Here is a 23,942-nt window from a genome sequence, read left to right on the forward strand (position 1 = left end):
ATTTTATATCTATATATGAGGTTACATTTGTATATGTTAATATAAATAAAATTTCATGTATATAGACACGCCTTCATGTGTGTGTGTATGTATGTGTGTATGTATGTATATGTATAATCTCAATTAATCTTAGTTCATTTCAGATGTATTGCAAAAACACACTCTCCCAGTGGTCTGCACATGTTCTTTAGCAGATAATTCAGGCAGCTCTTCAGTACTATTTTACTCATACTATATACAATGTAAATCTTCTTCAGCCCAGCCAAATTTCTAGCCATCAGAAACTGACCTACCCTTAACATGCTTCTTTGTCAGGATTCTGTGTACCTTTTTGTCAAGGATGTTATATAAAGCTATCCATTCATTTGTCATGTCATGGATTGGATAACTTCTAAATTGCCTTTCATTATCTTCATCATTGCCTCTGATTAATTTCAACAATCATCAAATGTATATGTTTAAGAGCTAGGCATACAAAGACACAAATGAAACAATTCTTGGCCTCAAGGAACCTACATTCGCTTGAAAATTAGAATTAAAACACCCCAAAAATATACAATATAAAGAAAATTCATTTATATGTCAGCTACTAAACTATAAGTTCCTTGAGGCTTAGGGCTTACTGTGTCTTATATACCTTTGTATCCTTCGTTATACCTATCATAGGTTCCTAAACACAGTAGTGTTTTTTTTTTCAATTTGAGAATTGGTAATCATAATTAGAACTTTCTAAATTTAATTAAATCTAATCAAAACTCAAAGCAAAATTATAGTTGGTTCATTTTCCTTTGATGAAGTTTGCTTCTAGGTTGTTTTTTTTTTTTGCCCTTTTGAAGATAATAAATTTGAAAAAAGAATTGTGTTGATTATGTCTGTGATAAAAGAAGTTAGATCAATTAAGACCATCCTCTAGAGGACCTTGTGGGGAGCGACTGTGAGTGAAAATTTTCTGACAAGCATTATTCATGTGTGTATTTATGCACACACAAGATTTTATATCTATATGTGAGATTACATTTGTATAGCTTGATATAAATAAGATTTTATGTATATATATACACACCCTCATGTGTGTATGTATATGTGTGTGTATGTGTGTGTGTGTGTGTATGTATATGTATAATCTCGTTTAATCTTAGTTCCTTTCAGATGTCTTGCAAAAACACACTCTCCCAGTGGTCTGCACATGTTCTTCAGCAGATATACAGGCAGCTTTCAGTACTATTGTCTCAAGGATCCAGAGATAGTAAGTTCTAAAAATTCTTTCTTTCATCAACTTTGAACTAAGTATATCAGCTTTTAAAAATCTATTTTAATGTGTAGGAATTGCTTCAGTCTAAAGCATTGGCTATTCTGTTACTTATCATCATTTCCATAATCTTGCCATAAACTTATTTCATAAATAGTAGTGATATTTTTGCTTCCCTTTTAAAATAGTAAGAAATCTGTAGACAATCATTCTCACAAGTTTCATTCCTTACTACAAAATACATGCTTTCAGACGTGTAGTGGCAGTGATTTTTTTTCTGCTAAGGTTCATCAAAGCACACTCCTGAGCATAGTAGCAACACTACCAATCAGGAAAATAGAGTGACTACTACTATCCTGAAAATAAACCCCAGTCTACAGCAAATGATGCCAACTATGTTTCATCATCAGTTCTCATTCCTTCCCACATTCTTTCTGGAAAATCTCCCCCAAAACAGCTGGAGCATCACCAATAGCAGAAATTTCTGGCTACAACCCTTAAAAGTACTCCTCAAAAGCATGACTGAAAGATTAGTTCCTTGTTGCATTTTTCAGAGAATAATCATTCCCCTCCACACATACTGGCCTGCTTGTTTTTCCTCCCACACAGTGTTGTTCCATCTTACATTTTGGCACATTAGCACTTACTGTCTTTCCATACCTGAATGCTTGTTTTTCCTTACCTCCATCTCAGAATATCCTTGACTTCTTTCAAAAATCAGCTCAAGGACCATATTCTGCAGGAGACCTTTCCAAGTTTGTCATTTACTATTACCTTCTCTGAGGCTGCCACCTCTGTATGTGTCTTGTATATACCTGTTTACATATGTGTCTTCTCCTCCGATGGTATGTAAGCTCCTTGAAGAAGGGACTATTTTTGCATTTTTTCTTTATATTCTCAGCATTTAGCTGTATCTGTCACATAGTAAATACTTATAGATTGTCACTTAATGACCCTACAATATCATTCTTCACTGTGGCATAGGAAGAATAATCAATCAGATCCTTAGGAAACAAGACCACTTCATCCTTTGTAAACAAATGCAGATCTAATCTGTTATGAACTCCATGGAATGCCTAAATTGTTTTGTTGTAGTAGAATTTTGTACATCTAAATGTATCCATAAGTATATCTTTAGTAATTATGAGTTCAGTGTGGTAAAGGTAAAGAAAAAACATATTTGAGCCCCATAAAATGAATTAGCAAGTGAAAAATGTTTTGAAGCCAAAGAAGAGAGGCTCTGTATTGAGAGAGAGAGAGAGAGAGAGAGAGAGAGAGAGAGAGAGAGAGGGAGGCTATGTGATAATGAAAATGATCAGAAGCTCTGCATTCTGATCTCAGTTCCATATTTATCTGTATTCATAAATATATGCATATAGTTTCTCTTTTGCAGTTTGTTTCTAGCACATTTGCACTCCCTTATTTCAGATGATGAGCTAAAACCTCACAGCACTTATATAGACCCCTCTCTGAAACTTTGTATCAAGGTAAAATAGCCAAAGAGCTGAAATTACAATGTAACATTTCTGATTTTTAAGTTGACTGCATTATGTAGTGAAATGCATTGCTTCCAAATGTGTAATATAATAATAATTTATCCTTAGTGCTACTTTTGTTTGATTTTGTTTTATGCCTTGTGAGAAAAATAATGTAAATGTCATTGTCCTCCACTTGTAATTAAGGAAACTGAGGTTGAGAAAAGTTAAATGACTTGCCCTGGACTGCATAGCTAGGCAAGAATCTCAACCCAGATCCTTTTTTACTTCTTTTCTTTACTACTACTTTATTTCTTTACTTAATACAGAATTGTAACTTCTCCCTGTCCAAGAAAAGATGACATTTACATAGTACTTTCAAGTTTGCAGATGTATATATACAGATGCAAACTTGAAAGTACTACACACACACACACACACACACACACACACACATATATCATGATGATCTTATACTATTATTGGATTTTTGATAATGTTTCGATGACGTTATTTTATGGACTCTTAGTAGAAAGCAATCAGTCTATAAACATTTCTAGTGAGAACAGCTAACATGAGACAATAGAAGAAAGGAGTATAGCTTAGTCTCCGCCTCATCTCCTCCACAAAGATCTAGAAAATACAAAAGTCCAAGGACTTATTCATAGACAAGAAAAAAATCTGTTATTTTTCTAGTCCACGTCCACATAAGTAAACACAGAGATAATTCAGATAGTGAGGACAGCATCTACTCCGGAGCATGCCACAATGTATTGAGCCTTCCAGTATGGTACCTGAAGCAGGGCCTATACCAGAACAAGATGAGATCTCTATCCAGCACAGTGTGACCTAATAAGAGAAAGGAACAAATCACAACCAATAGCCTCCTCTCCACACATTCATACCCAGTGCTAGGTAACAGATTCATTGCAGACTGAGAAGAGGAACTGTGCCTGGGGCAAGGATCAGAAGGTTCTACATTACTGGACAATGAGCTATTGCAAACTATAGACTGTGTATTGGTCCAAGACCAAGTTGCAAAAGCAGGGTGCAGCTATGAGTCTGACCCAATTATGAAATTAGGGTTTCCTATTCAATGCCAGAATGACACAGAGCCTGAAGTTACGTTATTCTGAATGATGTAAGGGGGGAACGGGGGTTAATTTTTAAAGGGTTGATCTTGATTATTTAAAAATGGTCACCAGGAATTTAATTAATTCCAAAGAGATTTATTTACAAAATACAGAAAGAATGAAGAAGAAAATCAGAGAGAGGATAAGATAGAATATCTTGCCTGAGCACTAAGTCATTTACTCCTATCCCCTCCGAGCTAAGAGAATTAGTTTCAGCCAACCTCGGCAAAGCTGGACAGTTTCTCAAGAGCATAGGTCTTTCCTGAGGCCGATCTCTTCAGAGAAAAGCCAGCAGTTAGGAGTCAGCTTTTTCACTCTCCATGTGTCAGTCCAGTCAGCAGATCCTTCTGCCCCTCTTCACCAGCCTAAACTCAAAAGCATGAAGAATTCACATCCAGCAGAAGTGAAAGTCCAAGTTGAACTCCACTCCAAGAATCACTAACTCTGTATAGCACTCTCTCTTTTAAAGGCATTTTCTCTTGTGTCGCTTCCCCTAATTTCACATCTACCAATCACAGCTAACTCTCTGCTCTAGGACTACCCAGAAGGAAATTAGTTGATTATGATTCGTTACCCACTATCACACACATGGGTCACAGACCTCCCACTTCATGATTAAGTGGGTTATTTGCACTTTTGGTGAGTAAATCTAAATGGGCAGATCTTCATACTTAACTTTTAAGTACCGTGTTTGCACTTTTTGTGATTGAATCTAAAAATAGGCAGGTCTCCATACTTAACTTTGAAGTAGGGTGTTTACATTTATGGGGATTAAAATCTAAAAATAGACATGAGTTACAATTTAAATCTTCACAATCAGGGAAGAGCTAAGTACCTTCATTGTTAAAATTAGGGGAGAGCCAAATCCAATCTTCAAAATGATCAAAGCTTTCTAACTGACTAATAATAGTGGTTGAGTCTTTCAGCAGTCTTCTGGGGCTATACCCAGAAGCAAGCTCACCAGAGTTGTGCTAATCAGAGACTAACAGCATATCTTAGATCAGGAGGGCAGCTCTCAGACTTTTCCATTGATCAAAACATTTTGGGCACACCGAAAGCTTGCAGTTCCCCAACCTGAGTTGTCCCTGAGATAATTTTCTCACTTTATTTTTCTTGCTTTTATATAAAAATGTTTTGTTTGATTTCATATGTATAATTGATATTGCTTACCTTCTCAGAAGGTAGGGTAAGGAATAAGAGGGAGAATTTGGAACTCAAAATTTAAAAAGGAAAGAATGCTAAAAAATAATAAATTGAATTTTTAAAAATAAAATAATATTTCTTGCTGTCTCATGGTGTCATGAAATTCTATTTTACTTTTTATTCTGTTGTTTGATTTTATACCTCTTAAGCCAAGCTGTTAATTTTTCATTCATACACAGGAATTATTAAGGAGAGGGGAATTTGGAATACAACATGCCAGAAGGCAAAAGATACAGACTAACAACTTATCCTGCAAAACTGAGTATAATCCTAAACAGCATGAAAATGGTCTTCTAATGAAATAGAGGACTTGCAGTCATTTCTTGTGAAAAGACTAGAGCTGAGTAGAAACTTTAAAATACAAACTCAGGAATCAACAGAAACATAAAAAAGTAAGAATGGACAGTCATAAGGGCCTAAACAAGGATAACCTGTTTTCATTCTAATGTGGGAAAATGATACATGTGGCCCTTCAGAACTGTATCATCATCTGGATTCACTACCAAATGAAATAGAGAAAATTGAGTAAGATGGATGGTTTTGGTTATATACAATTTAAAAGTTTGGGGTTAAAGAAAATCAATGAAGCCAAAATTTGAATAGAAACATAAATGAAGAAAATTTTTATATATTTTTGTGGTAGCAATGAAGTAGAAGCAGAAGGGTATTTTATTGAAACCTAGGAAGACTTGTATGAATTGATAATTCAAAATATAGTGAGCAGACCCAGGAAATCATTTTATACAATAATAATAATAACTGCAAAAAGCAGTCACATTTGAAAGATTTAGGAACACTGATCAATGAGGTCAGTGGCCAACCACAATTGTAGACATTTCAAAAATAACATAATTAACATAACTTGATAGGAGTGATGAACTCAAATTGTAGATTGAAACAATTTGGGGGGATTGGTCAATATGGGTATTTGTTTTACTTATGTTTTGTTGCAAGGATTTTATTTTTCTCTTTTTCAAGGTTGGAAAGAAAGTGGGAGGGGAAAGAGATACATTTTCATTAATTGAGAAAAATAAAATTATCAGTAACTAGTATTTTTGGTAAAACCCCTAAAAAGTACTTATTCTTCTTAATATACTATATGGAACATACTAAGTGCTTAATAAAATTAGTTGATTCATTTCTGTGTATTTCAGCTGTAACTGCAATTCTCAGCCACCAAACCCAGTGAAAATTGCTGTGGCAGGAGCTCAAAACTATCTCAGTGCTGTATTGAGGCTTTTTGTTGAACAGTTGTCTCATAAAACCCCTGACTGGCTTGGCTATATGAGGTTCCTGATCATCCCATTAGGTAAGTAAGAAATCCCATGCATCTCTCATGTATGTATATATGTGTGTGTGTGTATATATATGTGTGTGTATGTATATGTGTATATATATATATGTATGTATGTATGTATATATGCTTTGCATATTGTATTACAGTTAGTGTTTTCTCCTCCTTGGACTATAAGTTCTTTTCACTGGGGACCAGGTCTTATTTGCTTGTGCATTAACTCTAATGCCTAGTAGCATATACTTAGGCTTAATATAGCAATTTATTTGATTGAATTGAGAAAGTTGTACTGGTTTTGTGTAAGGATTGTTTGTGTTGTATGTAAGAGGGAAGAAGGCATGTTGGTAGAGTCAGGAATGTTCTTTGATTTTTATGGATTAAAAAAAAATATGAGGCAGGTCAATGGCACAGGGAATATAGTGCTGATCACAGAGTCAGAATCACTCAACTTCCTGAGTTCAAATCTGGCCTCAAACCCTTACTAACTAGATGAGGCTGGGCAACTCACTCAACTCTGTTTACCTCAGTACTTCATCTGTAAAGAAATTTAGAGAAGGAAATGGCAAACTCTACATCTTTGTCAAGAAAACACTAAATTGGGTCACAGAGTCAGATATAGCTGAAAAAACTACTGAAAGAACAAAACAAAATGTGTTTATCTTTACAGCTAAGATTTTTATTAAAGTAATATTTATTCTTTTCTCCTTCCGGTCCTGAAATAGAGAGTATTAATAATGCCCAAATTCTCCAAATCTTGTAAAGTAATACAATATTGTAAACACAGTTTAAAAAGTATACAGTAATCTTCTGATACGATTGAGTTCCAGAAATGTTCCACTAGGAAATTTTTATGCTAGTGGAAGTTATTTATATGCCATCATAGACAGTCTCTGTTTAAAGTTGGCACTAAGCAGCTGGAGGACACACCATTATCTCTCTTTAGTAGACTCCTGATTGTGTTTGCCATAAGGCAGGTCTGGGACATACTATCTCCTGCCTCATACCTTGAATTATAAAAGCCTAAGGGCCACAGTACCATCCTTTTTGCTACAAGTCAGCCGTCATGTATAGCATTTCCTGCCTCTTGCCTGAGAATATACCACATTCCTGCACATCTGCCTTAAGATGCTTCCTAGGATAATAGCAACATGGCAGGTGGACAATTGAAAGCTGTGCCAAACTCACAAGAGTCCACCTTGAACTTTTTAATGATTGGCTTTTATCAGTGGACCTCACAGCTATTCTACCTTGATTCATTCTTCAATAGTTAGCATTTTCCCACACCCTCTTAGTCAATCCCTCCCAATGATAACAAATTATGGAAAACTCCATCATCCTTGTTCCATATCTCCTATCACTCAGATGCTTTCTGCCATTATATTCTTCTTCACCACTACTTCACATCAAGTGGTGGCCCTTCTTGTCTTCTCTATGCATAAGTGGTCCCATTCCATCTTCCATTATCCCTAATCTCACTAATCTTCCACTACTTCCTAACCACTGGATATTTTCCTTCTTTCTACTTGCCCTTGCCACACACATTCACACATTTTTAAAAAAATATTTACTTGATTCTTCCCTTACTTAATATCCCCACTAGCTATATCCTGTATCTCTCCTTTTTTTGTGGGTAAACTCCTTGAGAAAGCCATCTATACCAGTTGCCTATGTTCCCTTTTCTCTTTCATCTTAATTATTCATAGTCTGATTTCTGATCTCATTTTTCAATTGAAACTTTTATTTCCAAAGTTACCTATGGTGTCTTAATTGCCAAATCTTACTAATCTTTTCTCATTCCTCATTCTTCCTCAGTCATTCCCCCTGCAACCTTTGACACTGTCAGTCAATCTTTTTTCTGAGATACTACTCTCTTCATTTTCATGATACTACTAATTCTTCTAACTTCTTCACCTTCTACCCTTGATGGTCTCACAATGACTGTATTAGACCTTCTTCTCTTCTTTCCCCATACTTTTTCACTTGGTAATTGTTTCAGTTCCCCTAGCCCTAATATCTCTTCTGGCTTGGCTCCAGCTGCATTTTGTTTTTTGTTTTTAAACCCATACCTTCTATCTTAGAATCAATACTGTATATTGGTTCCAAGGCAGAAGTCTGGTAAGGGCTAGGCAATAGGGATCAAGGGACTTCACAAGGGTCACACAGCTAGGGAGTCATCTCCCTAGAACTCCCAGTCAGGAAGTTCAAATTTAAACCCAGAACCTTCTGTCTCTAGGCCTGGTTCTCAATCCATTAAGCCACCTACCTAATCTCTCACAACCTTTTAGACATCTCAAATTGGGTTCCTTGTAAACATCTAAACTGAGAAAGTCAAAAACTGAACTCATTTTCTTTCCCCCAAAAGCTTCTCTTCTTCCTAATTTCTCAGTTACTGTTGAGGGTAGCACTACCCTCCTAGTCACTCAGTCTTGTTAGGGGTAAAATTTATGGTTGCACTGAATTGAGTTGAGTTGGTCACCAGTGATTTAATTACTAAATCCCAATAAATTACTCAAGTCAGAATGGCTTTTATGGTAGTTTATTTACAATAGAGGGAAGAACTTAAGGAAATGAGAGAGAGAAAGAGAGAGAACTGCTCTGGCCTGGTCTGAACTAGGCAGAAATTTGGAGGCCCCAGCCAGAGAAGGAAGGGGGGAGGGGGAGAGGATTAAATTCAACACAGCTTCCAGCCATGAGGCCTCCTCCAAGATGAGGGGTCTCTCCAGAGGCTAGTGACTCTAGAAAGCCAAGGGAAAAGGAGTTCCAAGATGATGGGCCTCTTCAGAGGCTCAGAAAAGCCAAGGGAAGGGAGTCAGCCTTTTCACTCACCATGTGGCAGTCCAAGGAGAAGCAGTCTGATATCTCAAGCCCGAGCTCCTCCACAGTCAAGTTCCAAGGCAAAGACCCACTCATAGGAAGTGATTGCAAAATATAAAGGCAGTTCTTTGTATCATTTCTTGTGTCTTACATGTACCAATGGCAGCTTAAACTTGACTTTTGACTGCCGGGGGTGGGGGGGATTCAGCTGTTTCTGATTTACCATTTGCTAGCACACGTGGGTCATAGGCCTTCCTCCCCCAAACTTAATCCTTACGTGGGGGTGTATACCTTCCTGGTGACTAAAATTCTAAAGAATAAATAGGGTGGAGTAAATCTCAATTTCACAGTCCGACATTGTAGGTGGTATCCTGGTATCTCAACCACCCTGAAACAGACCTCTTTCCCTTTGTGCCTGGACTATTATAATAGCCTGGTAACGTACATACCGGTTTATCCTTCACTTGGTTATCAAATTGATCTTACAGTTGGCATATCTGACCATAATATTCACTGAACTCCAGGGGCTCACTTGCCTCCAGGACCAAATGTAAAATCATTTGTTTGGCTTTTCAAGCTCTTTATAACCTGACTCCTTCCTGCCTCTGAAATGTCATCTACCTCCACAGACTGCAATTGAGTGTCACTGACATCCTTGCTCTTCTTTAATCATGACATTCTTACCTTCCAACTCAAAGTGTTTTCTCTGGTTGTCCCTCATGCCTAGAAAACTCTTCTTATACCATATACAAGCTTTACATGAATGCATGATTTAGACATAAATAATGATCTCAGATGTTGAAAAGTGGAGCCACTAAGGTGGAAATGTAAACTGATCCAACTATTTTGGAGAACAGTTTGGAATTAAACCCAGAATGCTATAATAAAAATGTGTATATATAAAAAGATTTATAAAACTATATGTCCTTATACCCACCAATATTCTTTCTGGATCTGTTTCCTAAGGAGATCCAGGAAAAAGGGAAAGAATTTCTATTTCCAAGATATTTATAGCAGCTCTCTTTGTGGTGGCAAAAAACTAGAAACCTAGGGAATGTTCATCAGTTGGTAATAGCTAAACAAATATAACTGTGATGGGCTATAAGAAATGATGAGCAAATTAATATTTTTTTAAAAACTTGGAACTAAATGAGAAAATGAAGAGTGAGACAAATAGACCCTACAGAACATTATATATAGCTACATAATTATTGTTTGAAGAATAACTTCTGAATGTTCACCTCCAGAGAATGAACTAAGAATTGGGAACACAAAGGACATCTAAATATTTTGCTGAATGATGCCTTTCATGGTATGGCGAGTGGAGGAGGACTGAATAAAAAATAAAAATTGATTCATTATTTTAAAAAAGAATCACATCATAGACAAATTAATGGAGCAAGGAAAAAATTACCTGTTCAATCTATAAGTAGGAAGAGTTTGTAACCAAGCAGGAAGTAGAGATCACAGGAGGTAAAATAGACAGCTTTGATTATATATATCATTAAAAGGTTTTTTTCACAAACAAAAGCAATAAAATTAAAATTATAATGAAGCAGGTAATTGGGAGGAAGGGATTTTCATAGCAAATTTCTTTGATAAATATAAATTTCTAAGTTATACAGGGAACTGAGTCAAATTGACAAGAAAAAGAGCCATTCTCCACTTGACAAATGGTCATAGTCCTTGACTTTATCATCAAGTGTTCCTCTTCCATGTTCAAGAGTTCTAAAATTCTTGATTCATTCATAATAATTTATCTTTCCATTTCTCACTATGCCTTAAACAAAAAAAAAAAAAACTAACCTTCTTCTTTATCCTTACCATTACCTCTAATAACTCCTCTCAGTGCTTTCTCAAGCCATTACCTCAAGCTATTTCCTCTCTTCCCATTCTTGACTCTTTGGTGAACTAGCTCACTTCTATACTCTCCTTTACTCTGAAGGAGTACTTTACTACTTTACTTTACCTTATCCATTGCTTATTATACCTTACAAACCCCAACACTGGATTTCTCTATTTCCTTCACTCTATCATGTATCACTGAACAGAACTAAAGGAAATCGTGAAAGTTAGCTGAGTAGGTTACCTACAAATATATGTTCTCTAATTTTACCTGAGTCCTTAATACAACAAAGCAATCTTGCTACTGACTCTTCCCCTATTATTTTATTGATCATTCACTATAGCAACTGTTCAAAAAACTCTTATCTCCTGAAACCTTTCTTTACTCTATCTTCCTAAGTTCTTTGCTGAGGGCCTTGCTTCATATTTTGTCCAAAAATTTGACTTTATTCACCTAGAGCTGCTTCTCCTCTCTTCCTTACATCTCTTATATCTCCCCTCTGAAGAAGTGGCTTCTCTTCATGCCACAGCCAACCTTTCTATATATGCTCTTGATCTCATCCCCTTCCATATTCTGGAGCAGATTGCCTCCACTGTCTTCCCCATTCTTTTCTTAATCTTTGCTCCGAATCTATATCCTGGCTATAAATATACTGGCTATAGATGTAGGCTATAATTATACCCCAGTTTCCTTTTTCTTTAAAAAAAAATTATCACTATCCTGTCATCTCCACCACTCATAATCTTGTACTTTTTCTCTCTTCATCTAACTTGAAAAACACATCTACACTCAGTACCTCCTCTCTCATTTAAATCCTGTGAAATGTCTTCCAGTCATTATTCAACTGAAATTACTCTCTTCAAAATTATTAGCCTTTTTATTGTCAAACCATTTTTCATTTTTTCTTGACTTCTTTTCAGCATTTTGCCACTGTTGACCACCTTCTTCTTTTAACAATCTGCTTAAAATTTCTCTACATTCCAATCCATCTTCCACACAGATGACTTAGTGATTTTCTGAAAGCACAGGACTGACCATGTCACCCCAATACTCTATTAAGTTCCAATAACTTGTACTATCTATGACCAAATTAAAAAAAAAACTTTTAGTAATTTCTCTTACATTTCCATTCTTTGCAACCTGATCCCCTCCAAGTATTCCTAGTATTCCTACACATTATTCTCCTCTACACACTCTACTGTCCAACCTTACTGATATACTTACTATTCCTAGAATAGGATGTGCCATCTTCCATATCCATGCTTTTGCAATGGCTATGCCTCCTACCCAAAATGCTCTTATTCCTCCTTACCTCTTAGAATAATGGTATCAAACTCAAATAGAAACAAATCCCAGAAGGCTATATTTTCAAATTCAAATTAATATTGTCTTTGTTGTGTTTTAATTTTCTTTTGTTAAAACATTTTCCATTACAATTTAACTTGTTTCCAGTGGTGCTCTGAAGTTTTACAAGTTACAAGTTACAGTGGTAGCTACAGTTTGATACTTGCATTTTAGAATGCCTGGTTTCCTTTAATACTCAGCTCAAGCATTACATTCTGGCTACCCTGGCTGCCAGTTCCTTCTCCTGTAAGGCAACTCTCATGTATTCTATATCTTAACTATACCTATTTATGTATATACTGTCTCCCCTATTAGAATGTAAGCTCCTTTAGAGTAGGGACTGCTTTTACTGTTCCTTTGTATCTCTAGTACTTAACACCCTACTTGTCACAAAGAAAACATAAATAAAATGCATAGTAAACTAATAAATGTTGGTTGATTGAGAAGTATAGATCATATGGCAGCTTTGATTTTTCACTTTTCCCTAGAACCACTCTAATATATTTGTGTTAAATAAGAATAGTATTAATACCTATATTGGTGATTTGAGTAGAATATTGTTGTAATAAACAAATTGTTTGTCAAGTGAAACTTATTTTGTAAAAACATCTGTCCTTTCTTACATTTTCTCTTATAACTCCAAAAACAGGTATAACTACATGGACTACTGAAAGAAGTAACAGATACCTATCATTTTTTACTGACCAATTGGAGATCAACAAAGTGACCATAAGCATATAATAAGATACCCTGAATAATCACAGTATTAGGTGTGCTAAGAAAATAGCCAGTTTAATCTGTTTCTTTACAAATATTATAAATATGAAGTCTGTATATCATATTCATTAAGTAACTCAGTTCATTTTCTTTGCTGTAGGCTCTCATCCAGTGGCTAAATATCTTGGTTCCGTCGATCACCGGTATAACAACTTCTTCCAGGATTTGGCCTGGAGGGATTTGTTCAGTAAACTTGAAGCACATACTACTGGTAAGAAGTTATTTCCATATTGTAAAGGACAAATTTAGTGTTGTGACCTAAACTATATTAGTTATTTGTTGCCATGGGATATCCCAAATAAAATACCCAAGACAGTGGGAAATTTATGGTGATTTAATTAATATAGTGGAAAGAAATTAAGAAGGGAGAAGGAAAGGTTGTATGATTTCTCCCACCTGACTTGTGCCTCGGGGGAAGATTAGAGGCTTTAGGAAGATAAGGTTTTGGAGAGTAAAGGAAGAAGGAATCAGCCTGAACTCCAAGAGGGCTCAGCCAAGATGCCTGAACCTGAATTAGCTCAAGGGCAAACTCATCGCCAAAACCGAGACAATTAGCTGCCACCACACCAAGATGTCGGAACACTTAGCACCCTGCCAGCCAGAGCCATATCTCCAGGGAAAAAGAGACAGACGAGAGGAAGCCCCATGAAAAAAAAAAAACTAGACAATTCTACCTCCCTTTCCTGCATCTCCTCTGCACCAATCGTAGCCTGAGCTTGACTTAGGTGTCACCCAGGGGTCTGTCATCTGTTTCTGATTTGTCAATTTCTCTATCAAAGGCCATCCTCCTAAACACTCAATCTTCAAGCATGGTTACAGACATTCCCAATTTTGTTATACAAAGAAGGGTGGAATAATGCAAACTTCCTAAGGCATCTTTGATTTTGTTAGACTAAGCATCTTCATTGTTACAAATCAGGAGATGGCCAAATCCAATCTTCACAATCCCCCTGATGATCATTGGAAGACTAGTCTCCCCATTGATCATTTAACATAATCATCTTATAATCCTAAAGCACTTGTAACTACAGATGTATACAATATTCAATTTCTAAGGGAAAATTATAAGTTACAATAGCTAGATAAAGAGGGAAATAGAAGAAAGACAGACAGCAAACCAATGTTTGCTGAACGCATTGACAAAAACCAATTAGGGAGTAGTCCCCTTTTGGCATAGGAGTATATACATTCAAATAAATGTTCAATTAACCACACCCAAAGTTCATTCTTGATCTTCTTGATGTAGTGTAGGTTTTTTGGCATCTTTCTACAACAGTTCATTCTCTGGACCTAGGAGTTAGCAAGCTTCTTCCTTCAAGATCTTTCTAGAACAAAAATTTCAAAATCTTGGATTTATATTAAAATACAATCCCCCCTGAAATGGGTGTTAAAAAATATCCAGTTCACCTCAGGATGCAATGTTTGAGTTACGGGGTGTATGGGTCGATTATTAAAAAGAAGAGAAAAAACAAACCCAAAAGCATAAGGAAAAAAATGGAAGAAAGTTAAACTTTTGGGAGAAAAAGAGAAAAAAAATTCCAAATTAGAATAAAATACCAATATCTATATATATAAAATGTTTAGTAAGCAAGAATAAATTCATAATAGGCCCTTGTATGGTCCAATTTAAAGTAATTTCTATCCCACAAGTCTGTAGGACAAAATGCAGTAATATTTCACTTACCCATTTGCAGCCAAGACTACAGTAAGTTGCTATAATATAAGAAGAAAAGGAATTAGAATTTTATTTTGATAGGGAAGTGTCATTCCCTGGTCTGATTTTACTTTCATTCTCAGGGATAGAGGGAGCCAGGATGATAGCCAAACTTTGGTACTTATCTGTAAGTATTTTCACAAAGAGTGTGGATACAAGTAAGGCCTACATCTTAACATATGTCAAGAGTCACAACCTCAAGTCTCACACTAGGTTCAAGTCCTTTGTATTGGCTTAGAAGTGCATCAGTCCTACCTGAATTGGTTTCTTTCTTTCTTTCTCTTCTTCTTCTTCTTCTTCTTCTTCTTCTTCTTCTTCTTCTTCTTCTTCTTCTTCTTCTTCTTCTTCTTCTTCTTCCTTCTTCCTTCTTCCTTCTTCCTTCTTTCTTCTTTCTTCTTTCTTCTTTCTTCTTTCTTCTTTCTTCTTTCTTCTTTCTTCTTTCTTCTTTCTTCTTTCTTCTTTCTTCTTCTTCTTCTTCTTCTTCTTCTTCTTCTTCTTCTTCTTCTTCTTCTTCTTCTTCTTCTTCTTCTTCTTCTTCTTCTTCTTCTTCTTCTTCTTTCTTCTTTTAACCTGTGTGCTCTTTTGGCACTATTCAGGTTAAGTCTTGCTCCTTTTTTGATCCCATTTACTAGAATCACACACAAACATTAATCACAGTCCCATAATAATTATCAATAAATGGCAGGTTCCCAGAGTCTAAAGCTATTTGGGTATGCATTAATATTATAGCAAGTATATATATATAATATATTATAATAATAATATATTAAACTTATATTATAGAATAAAAATTAATATTGATTATATGTACCTGAAGTACAAGAAATGAGAAAAGGGAAAAATCAAATATTCTAATCAAAAGAAAAGAAAAGCAATAATAAAATAAGGAAAAAGAAAAAAGAGAAGAAAAAATAATTCAGGAATTCAATGTGTTTCAAAAAAAAGGCATCTGCTTGTCAATGGATTATTATCTTCAATGCATGTATAGGATATAGTCAATCAGTTTCAATAGAAAATGCTCTCTTTACATGTGAGCAATGAATCCAAGTGTCCTTCTCTCCAATTTTTATAGATGTTGGAACAGTTAACAATATTTGAAATGGTTCTTCCCAGGAAGACTGAGTTGCTCCCATGTGCTGGAAGTTCTTTATATAGACCTTGTCTCCTGGGTTCAGGTCATGCAGCTCCGGATTCATGGAGTTTACGCAGTTTGTGCTGTAATTCCTGTATATAGGAAGCAATAGTAGTGTCTCCACCTAATAGTGATGTATATGCAGGGGAGAAAGGCTTAGCCTGTGTAGGCAGATGTCCAAAAAGCATCTCAAATGGTGAGATATGTACATTTCCCCTGGGCCTGCTTCTAAGATAAAATAGTGCCAGAGGGAGAATTTCAGGCCATTTTAAATGTGTCTCAGTGCATAATTTGCCAATCATACTTTTAAGTTCTCTGTTCATTCTTCCAACTTGGCCTGAGCTCTAGGGATGACATGGAACACAGAATTTTGGAGGTATCCCCAAGCAAGAATTTATCTGATTTAGGATAGAATCAGTAAAATGATTTTCTCTTTCTGAATCAATATGTGGTGGCAGGCCAAAGCAAGGAATAATTTCTTTTAAAAGTATCTTAGCAACAAAATCTGCTGTGGCTCAGGTCTCAAGAAATGCTTCTGGCCATCTGGTCAATTGATCTACTATGACGACACAAAATTTATAATGACCGGCCTTTGGCATTGTTATGAAATCTATCTGTAAGTGCTCAAAAGGTGTGTAAGCCAAAGGATGCCTACCAAAGGCTTTTCCACAAGAGGCATGTTGGTTATATGCTTGGCAGGTAGAGCAGGTGGTACACACTTTAGAGGCTATAGTACTTATACCAGGGGCTATCCATACTCTCTTAACAGAGTCCATGATGCCCTGGATGCCAAAGTGACCATTTTTATGAATAGATTGGCAGATTTGGTGATAGAAACTTCTAGGGAGTGGGGTTTTTCCTTCAGATGACACCCATACTCCATTAATTTGTTTTACTTTGAATTTTTGTTTCCATTTTTCCACTTTCTTTTCATTGTAGGAAAGTGATAAATTTAAGTCATCAGTGGTTATTGATGTTAAAATTAATTCAGGCCTTTCTATGGCTGCTAGCTTTGCAGCGGCATCTGCTCAATCATTTCCCCTAGAGACAAGGTCAGTGCCACCTGTATGGGCAGAGCAATGAACTACAGCTAGGCTTCTGGCAACTGGAGAGCAGAAAGAACTTCATTAATAATTTCTGCATGAGCTATGAATTTTCCATCTGAGGTTCAAAATCCTCTCTGGGTACTTAGCATCCTGACCGAGTGACAAATGCCAAAGGCATATCTAGAATCTATATAAATTGTTGCCCTTTTATCCTTGCCAGTTATACAGGCGTGTTGATTCAGGGCTATGAGTTCTGCACCTTGAGCACTAATAATTAGAGGGCAGTGAAACTGTCCACTCAATGGCAAATCCTGTGACCACAGCAGCTCCAGTGTAGTGTATGCCATCCCTCATAAAAGAAGAACCATCAGTAAATAAGACCAAATCTGGATTGTCTTAGGGAGTGTCTTAAGAGATGTTCTTGAGGCTTTTCTGCCATGGACACTAGTGTTTCACAACTGTTTATTGGTTCTCCTGAAGTTGGTAAATCTGGAAGCAAGGTGGCAGGGTTAGGAGTTGTACAGCATTTCAAGGTAATGTTTTCATTGTTTAACTAAGTTATTTCATACCTTGTAATTTGCTGATCCAAGAATGCCTGTGTTGTATGTCTTAGCAACAATGCTTCTACCTCTTGTGGGAACATAATTGTTAATGAGCATCCTAATACTAGATCAACAGTTTTTGTCACTAGTAAGGCTTTTAGCAGCTACTCCTCTAAGATATGGTGGTGCTCCTGATGCTACTGGGTCCAGTTGGGCAGAATAATAAGCAATTGGGCCCTGAGAAGGCCCCAAAGTCTGATTTAAAACACCTGAAGCTATCCCTCTTCACTCATGTATTCTATTATTCGAGATCTTATTCCCTCTTTTGTGTAGTTCCAAAAGAAGGTTTTTACTGTCTTCCTGAAATGCTTCTTCATCTGTTGAGTCCAAGAGTAGATCATCTATGTATTTGATTAATTTACTATTTTTAAATGTTTTATTATCTGTGTCGGCTCAAAATTTGTGCAAATAAACTCAGACTTTCCACGAACCCTTGTGGAAGACAACTACATGTATATTTGGAGCCCTTCCAGGTGAAAACAAAGATATGCCTGGAGTTCTCATGTATGTGTATGGAAAAGAAGGCTGAGCACAAGTCCACTACTGTAAAGTATGTAGCTGTGCTAGGAATAGAGGAAATTATAGTAATGATGTTGGAAACTACGGAATGTCTCATTATAATGTGATTGTTCACAGCTCTCAAATTCTGTACAAATATATAGAGGTGGTTGTCATTGGGCCCCCTTTTTGTTTTTTTAATGGGCAGGATGGGCGTGTTGCATTCAGATTTACAAGGGATTATTATTCCCTGTGCAATTAATGAGTTTATTACTGGAGTAATACCTTCAATTGCCTCTTTTGAGAGGGAATACTGAGGGATGGAAGGAGGTGGGCTAGATTTAATTTTTATCTGCATAGGAATAGCCGACTTAAGTAGGCCTACATCAGAAGAAGATGTGGCCCAAAGAGACTCTGGTATATTTGCAGGTATTACAAAGGTTGGATGCTCTTTTTCCCTCCTGACTCTCTGAGAGAATTACAGGGAGTAATTTTAAAGATTCCTCAGGTACTTCCAATGATAAGGAATCATCTGGGGAGCAAGTTATTGTGGCTCTGAGTTTTCATAGAAGGTCCCTCCCCAGCAAATATAAAGGGGAGTCAGGTATCAAAAGGAAGGAATGTTGTACCTCTAGGGGTCCTACAGACACCATTCTAGTGGAAAGTTTTTTAACCCTTTGGGGTATTCCTGACACTCCCATTACATTCTCTGAACCAGCAGAATATCAGTGTAAATCAGGTGTTTTCTTTAATACAGACCTGGAAGCTCCAGTGTCTAAAAGATAATAATAAGTGTTACCCACCTTTAAGGTAACATGGGGTTTGTTAGTAGGGGGGGCAGTGGATAGGGACAACAGGTAGTAGGACATCAGGGTCGAGAAAATCAAAGGCGTATCCTCTGATTCTTGTGCCCCCCCCCCCAGACACCTTCATAGTATTTGGGAAGTTCCTTGGGCACTCCCCTGAGGGGCATTAGTATCCTGAGTACTTTTTGGATGAGCACCACTTAAGTTATATTGTTGTGGAGTCATTTGGCTTGAGTTATCATTTTCCCAATATCTATTCCTATAGTTATCATTCCTAAAGTTGTGGTTTCCTTTATCATTATTATAGTTATTTCTATAATTATCACTTCTGTCATTGTTATTAAACTGTGTATTCCTTCTGATAACCTTGAATAAAGTTCTACACTCTATCATTTTGTGGCCCTTCTTCTCACAGAATTGGCAGGTTGATTGAAAATTAGATTCCTGGAGAGGGGCAAGTACCATTGGTTCAGTATGTTGCCCACTTTCCATTTTAACCATCTTATCTTTTAAACATCTCAATTCTTTCTTTATTTCCTCCATGACATCATTATTTTCTTCCTCCTTTTCTTTGTTTCACTTTGAAACATATAGAGCTGTTTTCTGCAATTGGTCATGGTCCATCTCTGGCCATCTTGGGCAATGTGTTCTAAAATAATTCCTAATCACTTTGCAAGAGTTATTGACAACGTGCCTTCTAACTTGTCTTATGCAATTTTCTTTAGATAAGTCAAAGTCCAGGTATCTACCCCCAAACTCGATTATTCTGTCCATGAATCTGGAGGGTGTCTCTTCCTCAATTTGCTTAATCTTTTCAAATTCAGTCCACTTATCTGTATTGTCAGAATACTCTCTCCTTGCTGTTAAGATGACCTCTCTACAATAGTATAGTTGTAAAAGATCTTCAGAGTTGTTATAGTCCCATTCGGGATCCTGAGATGGCCAATGTGCTGCGTTGCGCCCCCGGGTTTTGTTGGCATGAGCAATTATTTTATTTTTCTCATGTTTAGTTAAAAAATGCCTATAGCAAGTTTTCAATGTCCTTGTAAGATGGTTTATACTGAATAAAAGATGTCTCCCATCTTTTCTGTTACTAGAAAGGGATCTTGTTCATATGTGGAAATATTTCATGTAAATTCATTTATTTCTTGGGGAGTAAATGGTATGTTGTGCCTTAAAGTCACCACATCTCCGTTCCGTCCTATTTCAGGTACTTCTCTTAGAGGAGACAGGCTTCTAATTGAATTTGGTACCTGTGGGTCAGTTTGACTAAGATGAGTTTTTTTAGAAGGATGAGATTTCCTTTGGGCTGGAATTTGGTTTTGTGTAGGAGAAGGAACATGAGAAGCTGGGATTGCAGGGGAAGGGTTTTGGGGATTAAATTCAGACAAGATATGCAAATTATATGAATTCTATATATTTGTAAAAGTACAAAACAATAGGAAATTATTAAAGACAATTCTTTTGTAAACCCTTACATACACAAAGTACTTAGATTTCCCTCTAGACTTTCACTCTTTTTCTCCTATATTTCTGTTTCTTCAATATCACATCTTTTCTCACATATACTAGTTGACCATCAGAATATTACACAAAATCCTACCTTTGATAACATCTCCCCAAAAGTCCTTTAGTAACACTTTAAAGCTAGTCATTGAAATTGCTTCCTTCAAATTTACCTTAATTGCTGAATCTGGTGGCATGATTGTCTGGAACATAATCTTTCACAATTTCTACCTCCATACCTTTGTACTTGTTATCCCCTATACAAGAAATGTATTTTCGCAACAAATTGGGAAACAATCTTCATAAAAACCTCAGACAAAGGTTTAATTGCTCAAATTTACAAAGAGCTAAATCAATTGTACAAAAAATCAAGCCATTCTCCAATTGATAAATGGGCAAGGGACATGAATAGGCAGTTTTCAGATAAAGAAATCAAAACTATTAGTAAGCACATGAAAAAGTGTTCTAAATCTCTTATAATCAGAGAGATGCAAATCAAAACCACTCTGAGGTATCACCTCACACCTAGCAGATTGGCTAACATGACAGCAGAGGAAAGCAGTGAATGCTGGAGGGGATGTGGCAAAGTAGGGACACTAATTCATTGCTGGTGGAGTTGTGAATTGATCCAACCATTCTGGAGGGCAATTTGGAACTATGCCCAAAGGGCAATAAGACTGTCTGCCCTTTGATCCAGCCATAGCACTGCTGGGTTTGTACCCCAAAGAGATAATAAGGAAAAGACTTGTACAAGAATATTCATAGCTGCACTCTTTGTGGTGGCCAAAAATTGGAAAATGAGGGGATGCCCTTCAATTGGGAAATGGCTGAACAAATTGTGGTATATGTTGGTGATGGAATACTATTGTGCTAAAAGGAAAAATAAAGTGGAGGAATTCCATGGAGACTGGAACAACCTCCAGGAAGTGATGCAGAGCACCAGGAAAACATTGTACACAGAGACTAATACACTGTGGTACAATCGAAGGTAATGGACTTCTCCATTAGGGTCAATGCAATGTCCCAGAACAACTTACAGGGATCTAAAAAACACTATCCACAAGCAGAGAATAAACTGTGGGAGTAAAAACACTGAGGAAAAGCAACTGCTTGACCAAAGGGGCTGAGGGGAAATGACTGAGGAGAGACTCTAAATGAACACTCTAGTGCAAATACCAACAACATGGAAATGGGTTCAAATCAAGAACACATGTGATACCCAGTGGAATCGTGCGTCGGCTATGGGAGAGGGTGTGGGAGGGGCCCGGGGGGAGGGAGGGAGAAGAAAATGATCATTGTTTCCAATGAATAATGTTTGTAAATGACCAAATAAAATAATGTTTAAAAAAAAAGAAATGTATTTTCTTCTTACCTCTTTAAGTATATAAAATTACCCTCTTCCTTCATTGCTCTGCTCAAGCACCACTTCTAAAGAAAATGTTTCTTAATCTTCCCTCTATTACTAGTGCCCTCCCTCCCTAACTACCTTGTACAGATTTTCTATTTCTCCAGTGTGTCCTCATCTATACATGTTATTTCCCTAAGGAAATCCGAAAGCAAGAATTGTTTGATTTTTGTCTTCATATTCCTAGCATCTAGTGCAATGTCAGAGACATATTTGATGCCACAGTAAACATTCATTATATGGCTTCTATATGCCAGCCACTAAGGGCAAAGTATAGAAAGAAAAGCAAGTATTCAAGGAGCTTGCATTTTTACAGAGAAAACAAACAAAAGGAAGCAGAAAAGGAGAAGCTAGATGGGACAGAGTGAGGTGTAAGGGAAAGTAACCAGCAGAGAAGCATGAGGGAGAAGTCCAGAATAGTGCAGCTGGTAAGAAATGAAGAAATAGCTGGTCTCAGTGCCCTTCATTAGTAGAAGTCCTAAAAGGAACTCTGCACCCTCCAGTCAGGAGAGGGAGTTCAGGAGCCAAGAGTACTAATGAACTGTGAATACTAGGACTGAAGTCATATTCCAGGAAGAAGTTCCTGAGACACAATTGAGAAGTCCAGAAAAATATTTGTTGATTAGTTAGTTGAAAAATAAACGTTAATTTGATTGCCAAAAACAGATATTTCCTATAAACAAAATCTATAAACTCCTATTGAAGTCACACCTTTTTATGAAAACATCCCTAATCCTTACCCTCAGTCAGCCACAATTCAGAATTTCCACTGGTTATCTTCTTTTCCCACTAATACTAATAATCATAACTTTAGATCGAGACATCTAGCAACATTGGCCTGCTTGCTGTTCTACAAACAAAATACTTCATCTCTCAACTCCAGGCATTTTCTTTGGCTATACCTCATGCCTGGAATGCTCTCCCTCTTCCACTCTGACTATTGACTTCCGGTTCCCTTCAGTCCCAACTAAAATCCCACTTCCTAAAGGAAAATTTCCCTAATCTATCTTAAGTCCCATGCCTTCCCTCTGATAATTATTTCATACACACACACACACACACACACACACACACACAGTAGGGCCTCGTTTTATGTGACCAATACTTCCCAAGGCCTGTATAAGTTGAAAATCATGCATGGTAGCAAACCCCATTATTTAATAAATATTTCTTATAGAAACATATCTAAGCATTTTACAACTTTTCTTAGACTGATCAGGACTACCAGCATTCACTATTCTTGTACTTTAGGGCCACTATTAATAATTCAATAGCATTAATGAAACAAAATAAAGCACTGCTCTCACATAGACATGACTTGTTATAAGTGAAAACTCTAGACAGAGACTAATGTCAAAGCTAATGTTTAGTGCAAAACAATTTAATAACTTTCACTAATGCTTTTCAATATGAAAATGATCATAATTGGAAAAACTGCTGCAGAAGTTATGCCACTTGGAAAATAGCACAGATTTAGCATGTAATTAATCTTTATTTTACATATTTTTCTGCCTTTATCTTTTTTTAATTATCATTCACTTATGCCTGAATATGTGTGTGTGCTGAGTCTGCATAAAACAAGCACCTAGTATAAACTCTTTGAAGACAATGTCTCTTTTTGGATTCCTAGCACTTAGCAATAGTACCAGGAACTATTGAATTGAATATTAATAGCATGTAAATTTTGTGCAATTGTACTCAGAAGTGATCCTGATTATCTTAATCTTTTTCATTCTCTTGCAGTTCAGGAAACCCCAGATATTGTATCCAGAATCACACAGTACATTGCAGGGGCTAACTGTGCCCATCAGTTACCGATTGCAGAAGCTATGTTGACATATAAGCAAAAGAGGTAAAATCTATTACTAATCCTAACTCTAGAAGTGGCAGCATGATGAAAAACAATTCAGTAAAACATATGTAAATAAAAAACAGAAACTGTGGCTGATCCAAAATAGTAAACTTCCTTTGAGCTGACTTTTTCTTTTGTAGAGCACTTTCAAGGAAATGTGTCCTAAGCTGAAACTCACCTAGTGTCGGGGGACATAAAGTAGTTGACAAGGCAAAATAATTAAAAAGTATTGACTTATGCAGGAAA

The 23,942-nt window shown here is 36.5% G+C and overlaps 1 protein-coding gene across 13 annotated transcripts in view; it reads left to right on the plus strand.

Moving 5' to 3' along the window:
* Positions 1-23,942, plus strand: part of PACS2 (phosphofurin acidic cluster sorting protein 2) — a 414,540-nt gene that overhangs the window by 343,089 nt on the left and 47,509 nt on the right. For all 13 annotated transcript variants that reach the window (XM_007473322.3, XM_007473321.3, XM_056821215.1 and 10 more), the window contains 4 exons: positions 1,140-1,246; positions 6,215-6,369; positions 13,236-13,346; positions 23,588-23,696. In XM_007473322.3, the coding sequence (XP_007473384.1) occupies positions 1,140-1,246; positions 6,215-6,369; positions 13,236-13,346; positions 23,588-23,696 (482 nt within the window). The remainder of the gene's footprint in view (positions 1-1,139; positions 1,247-6,214; positions 6,370-13,235; positions 13,347-23,587; positions 23,697-23,942) is intronic.

Source organism: Monodelphis domestica, chromosome 1 (assembly GCF_027887165.1).
Source record: "Monodelphis domestica isolate mMonDom1 chromosome 1, mMonDom1.pri, whole genome shotgun sequence".
Classification (NCBI taxonomy): Eukaryota; Metazoa; Chordata; class Mammalia; order Didelphimorphia; family Didelphidae; genus Monodelphis; species Monodelphis domestica.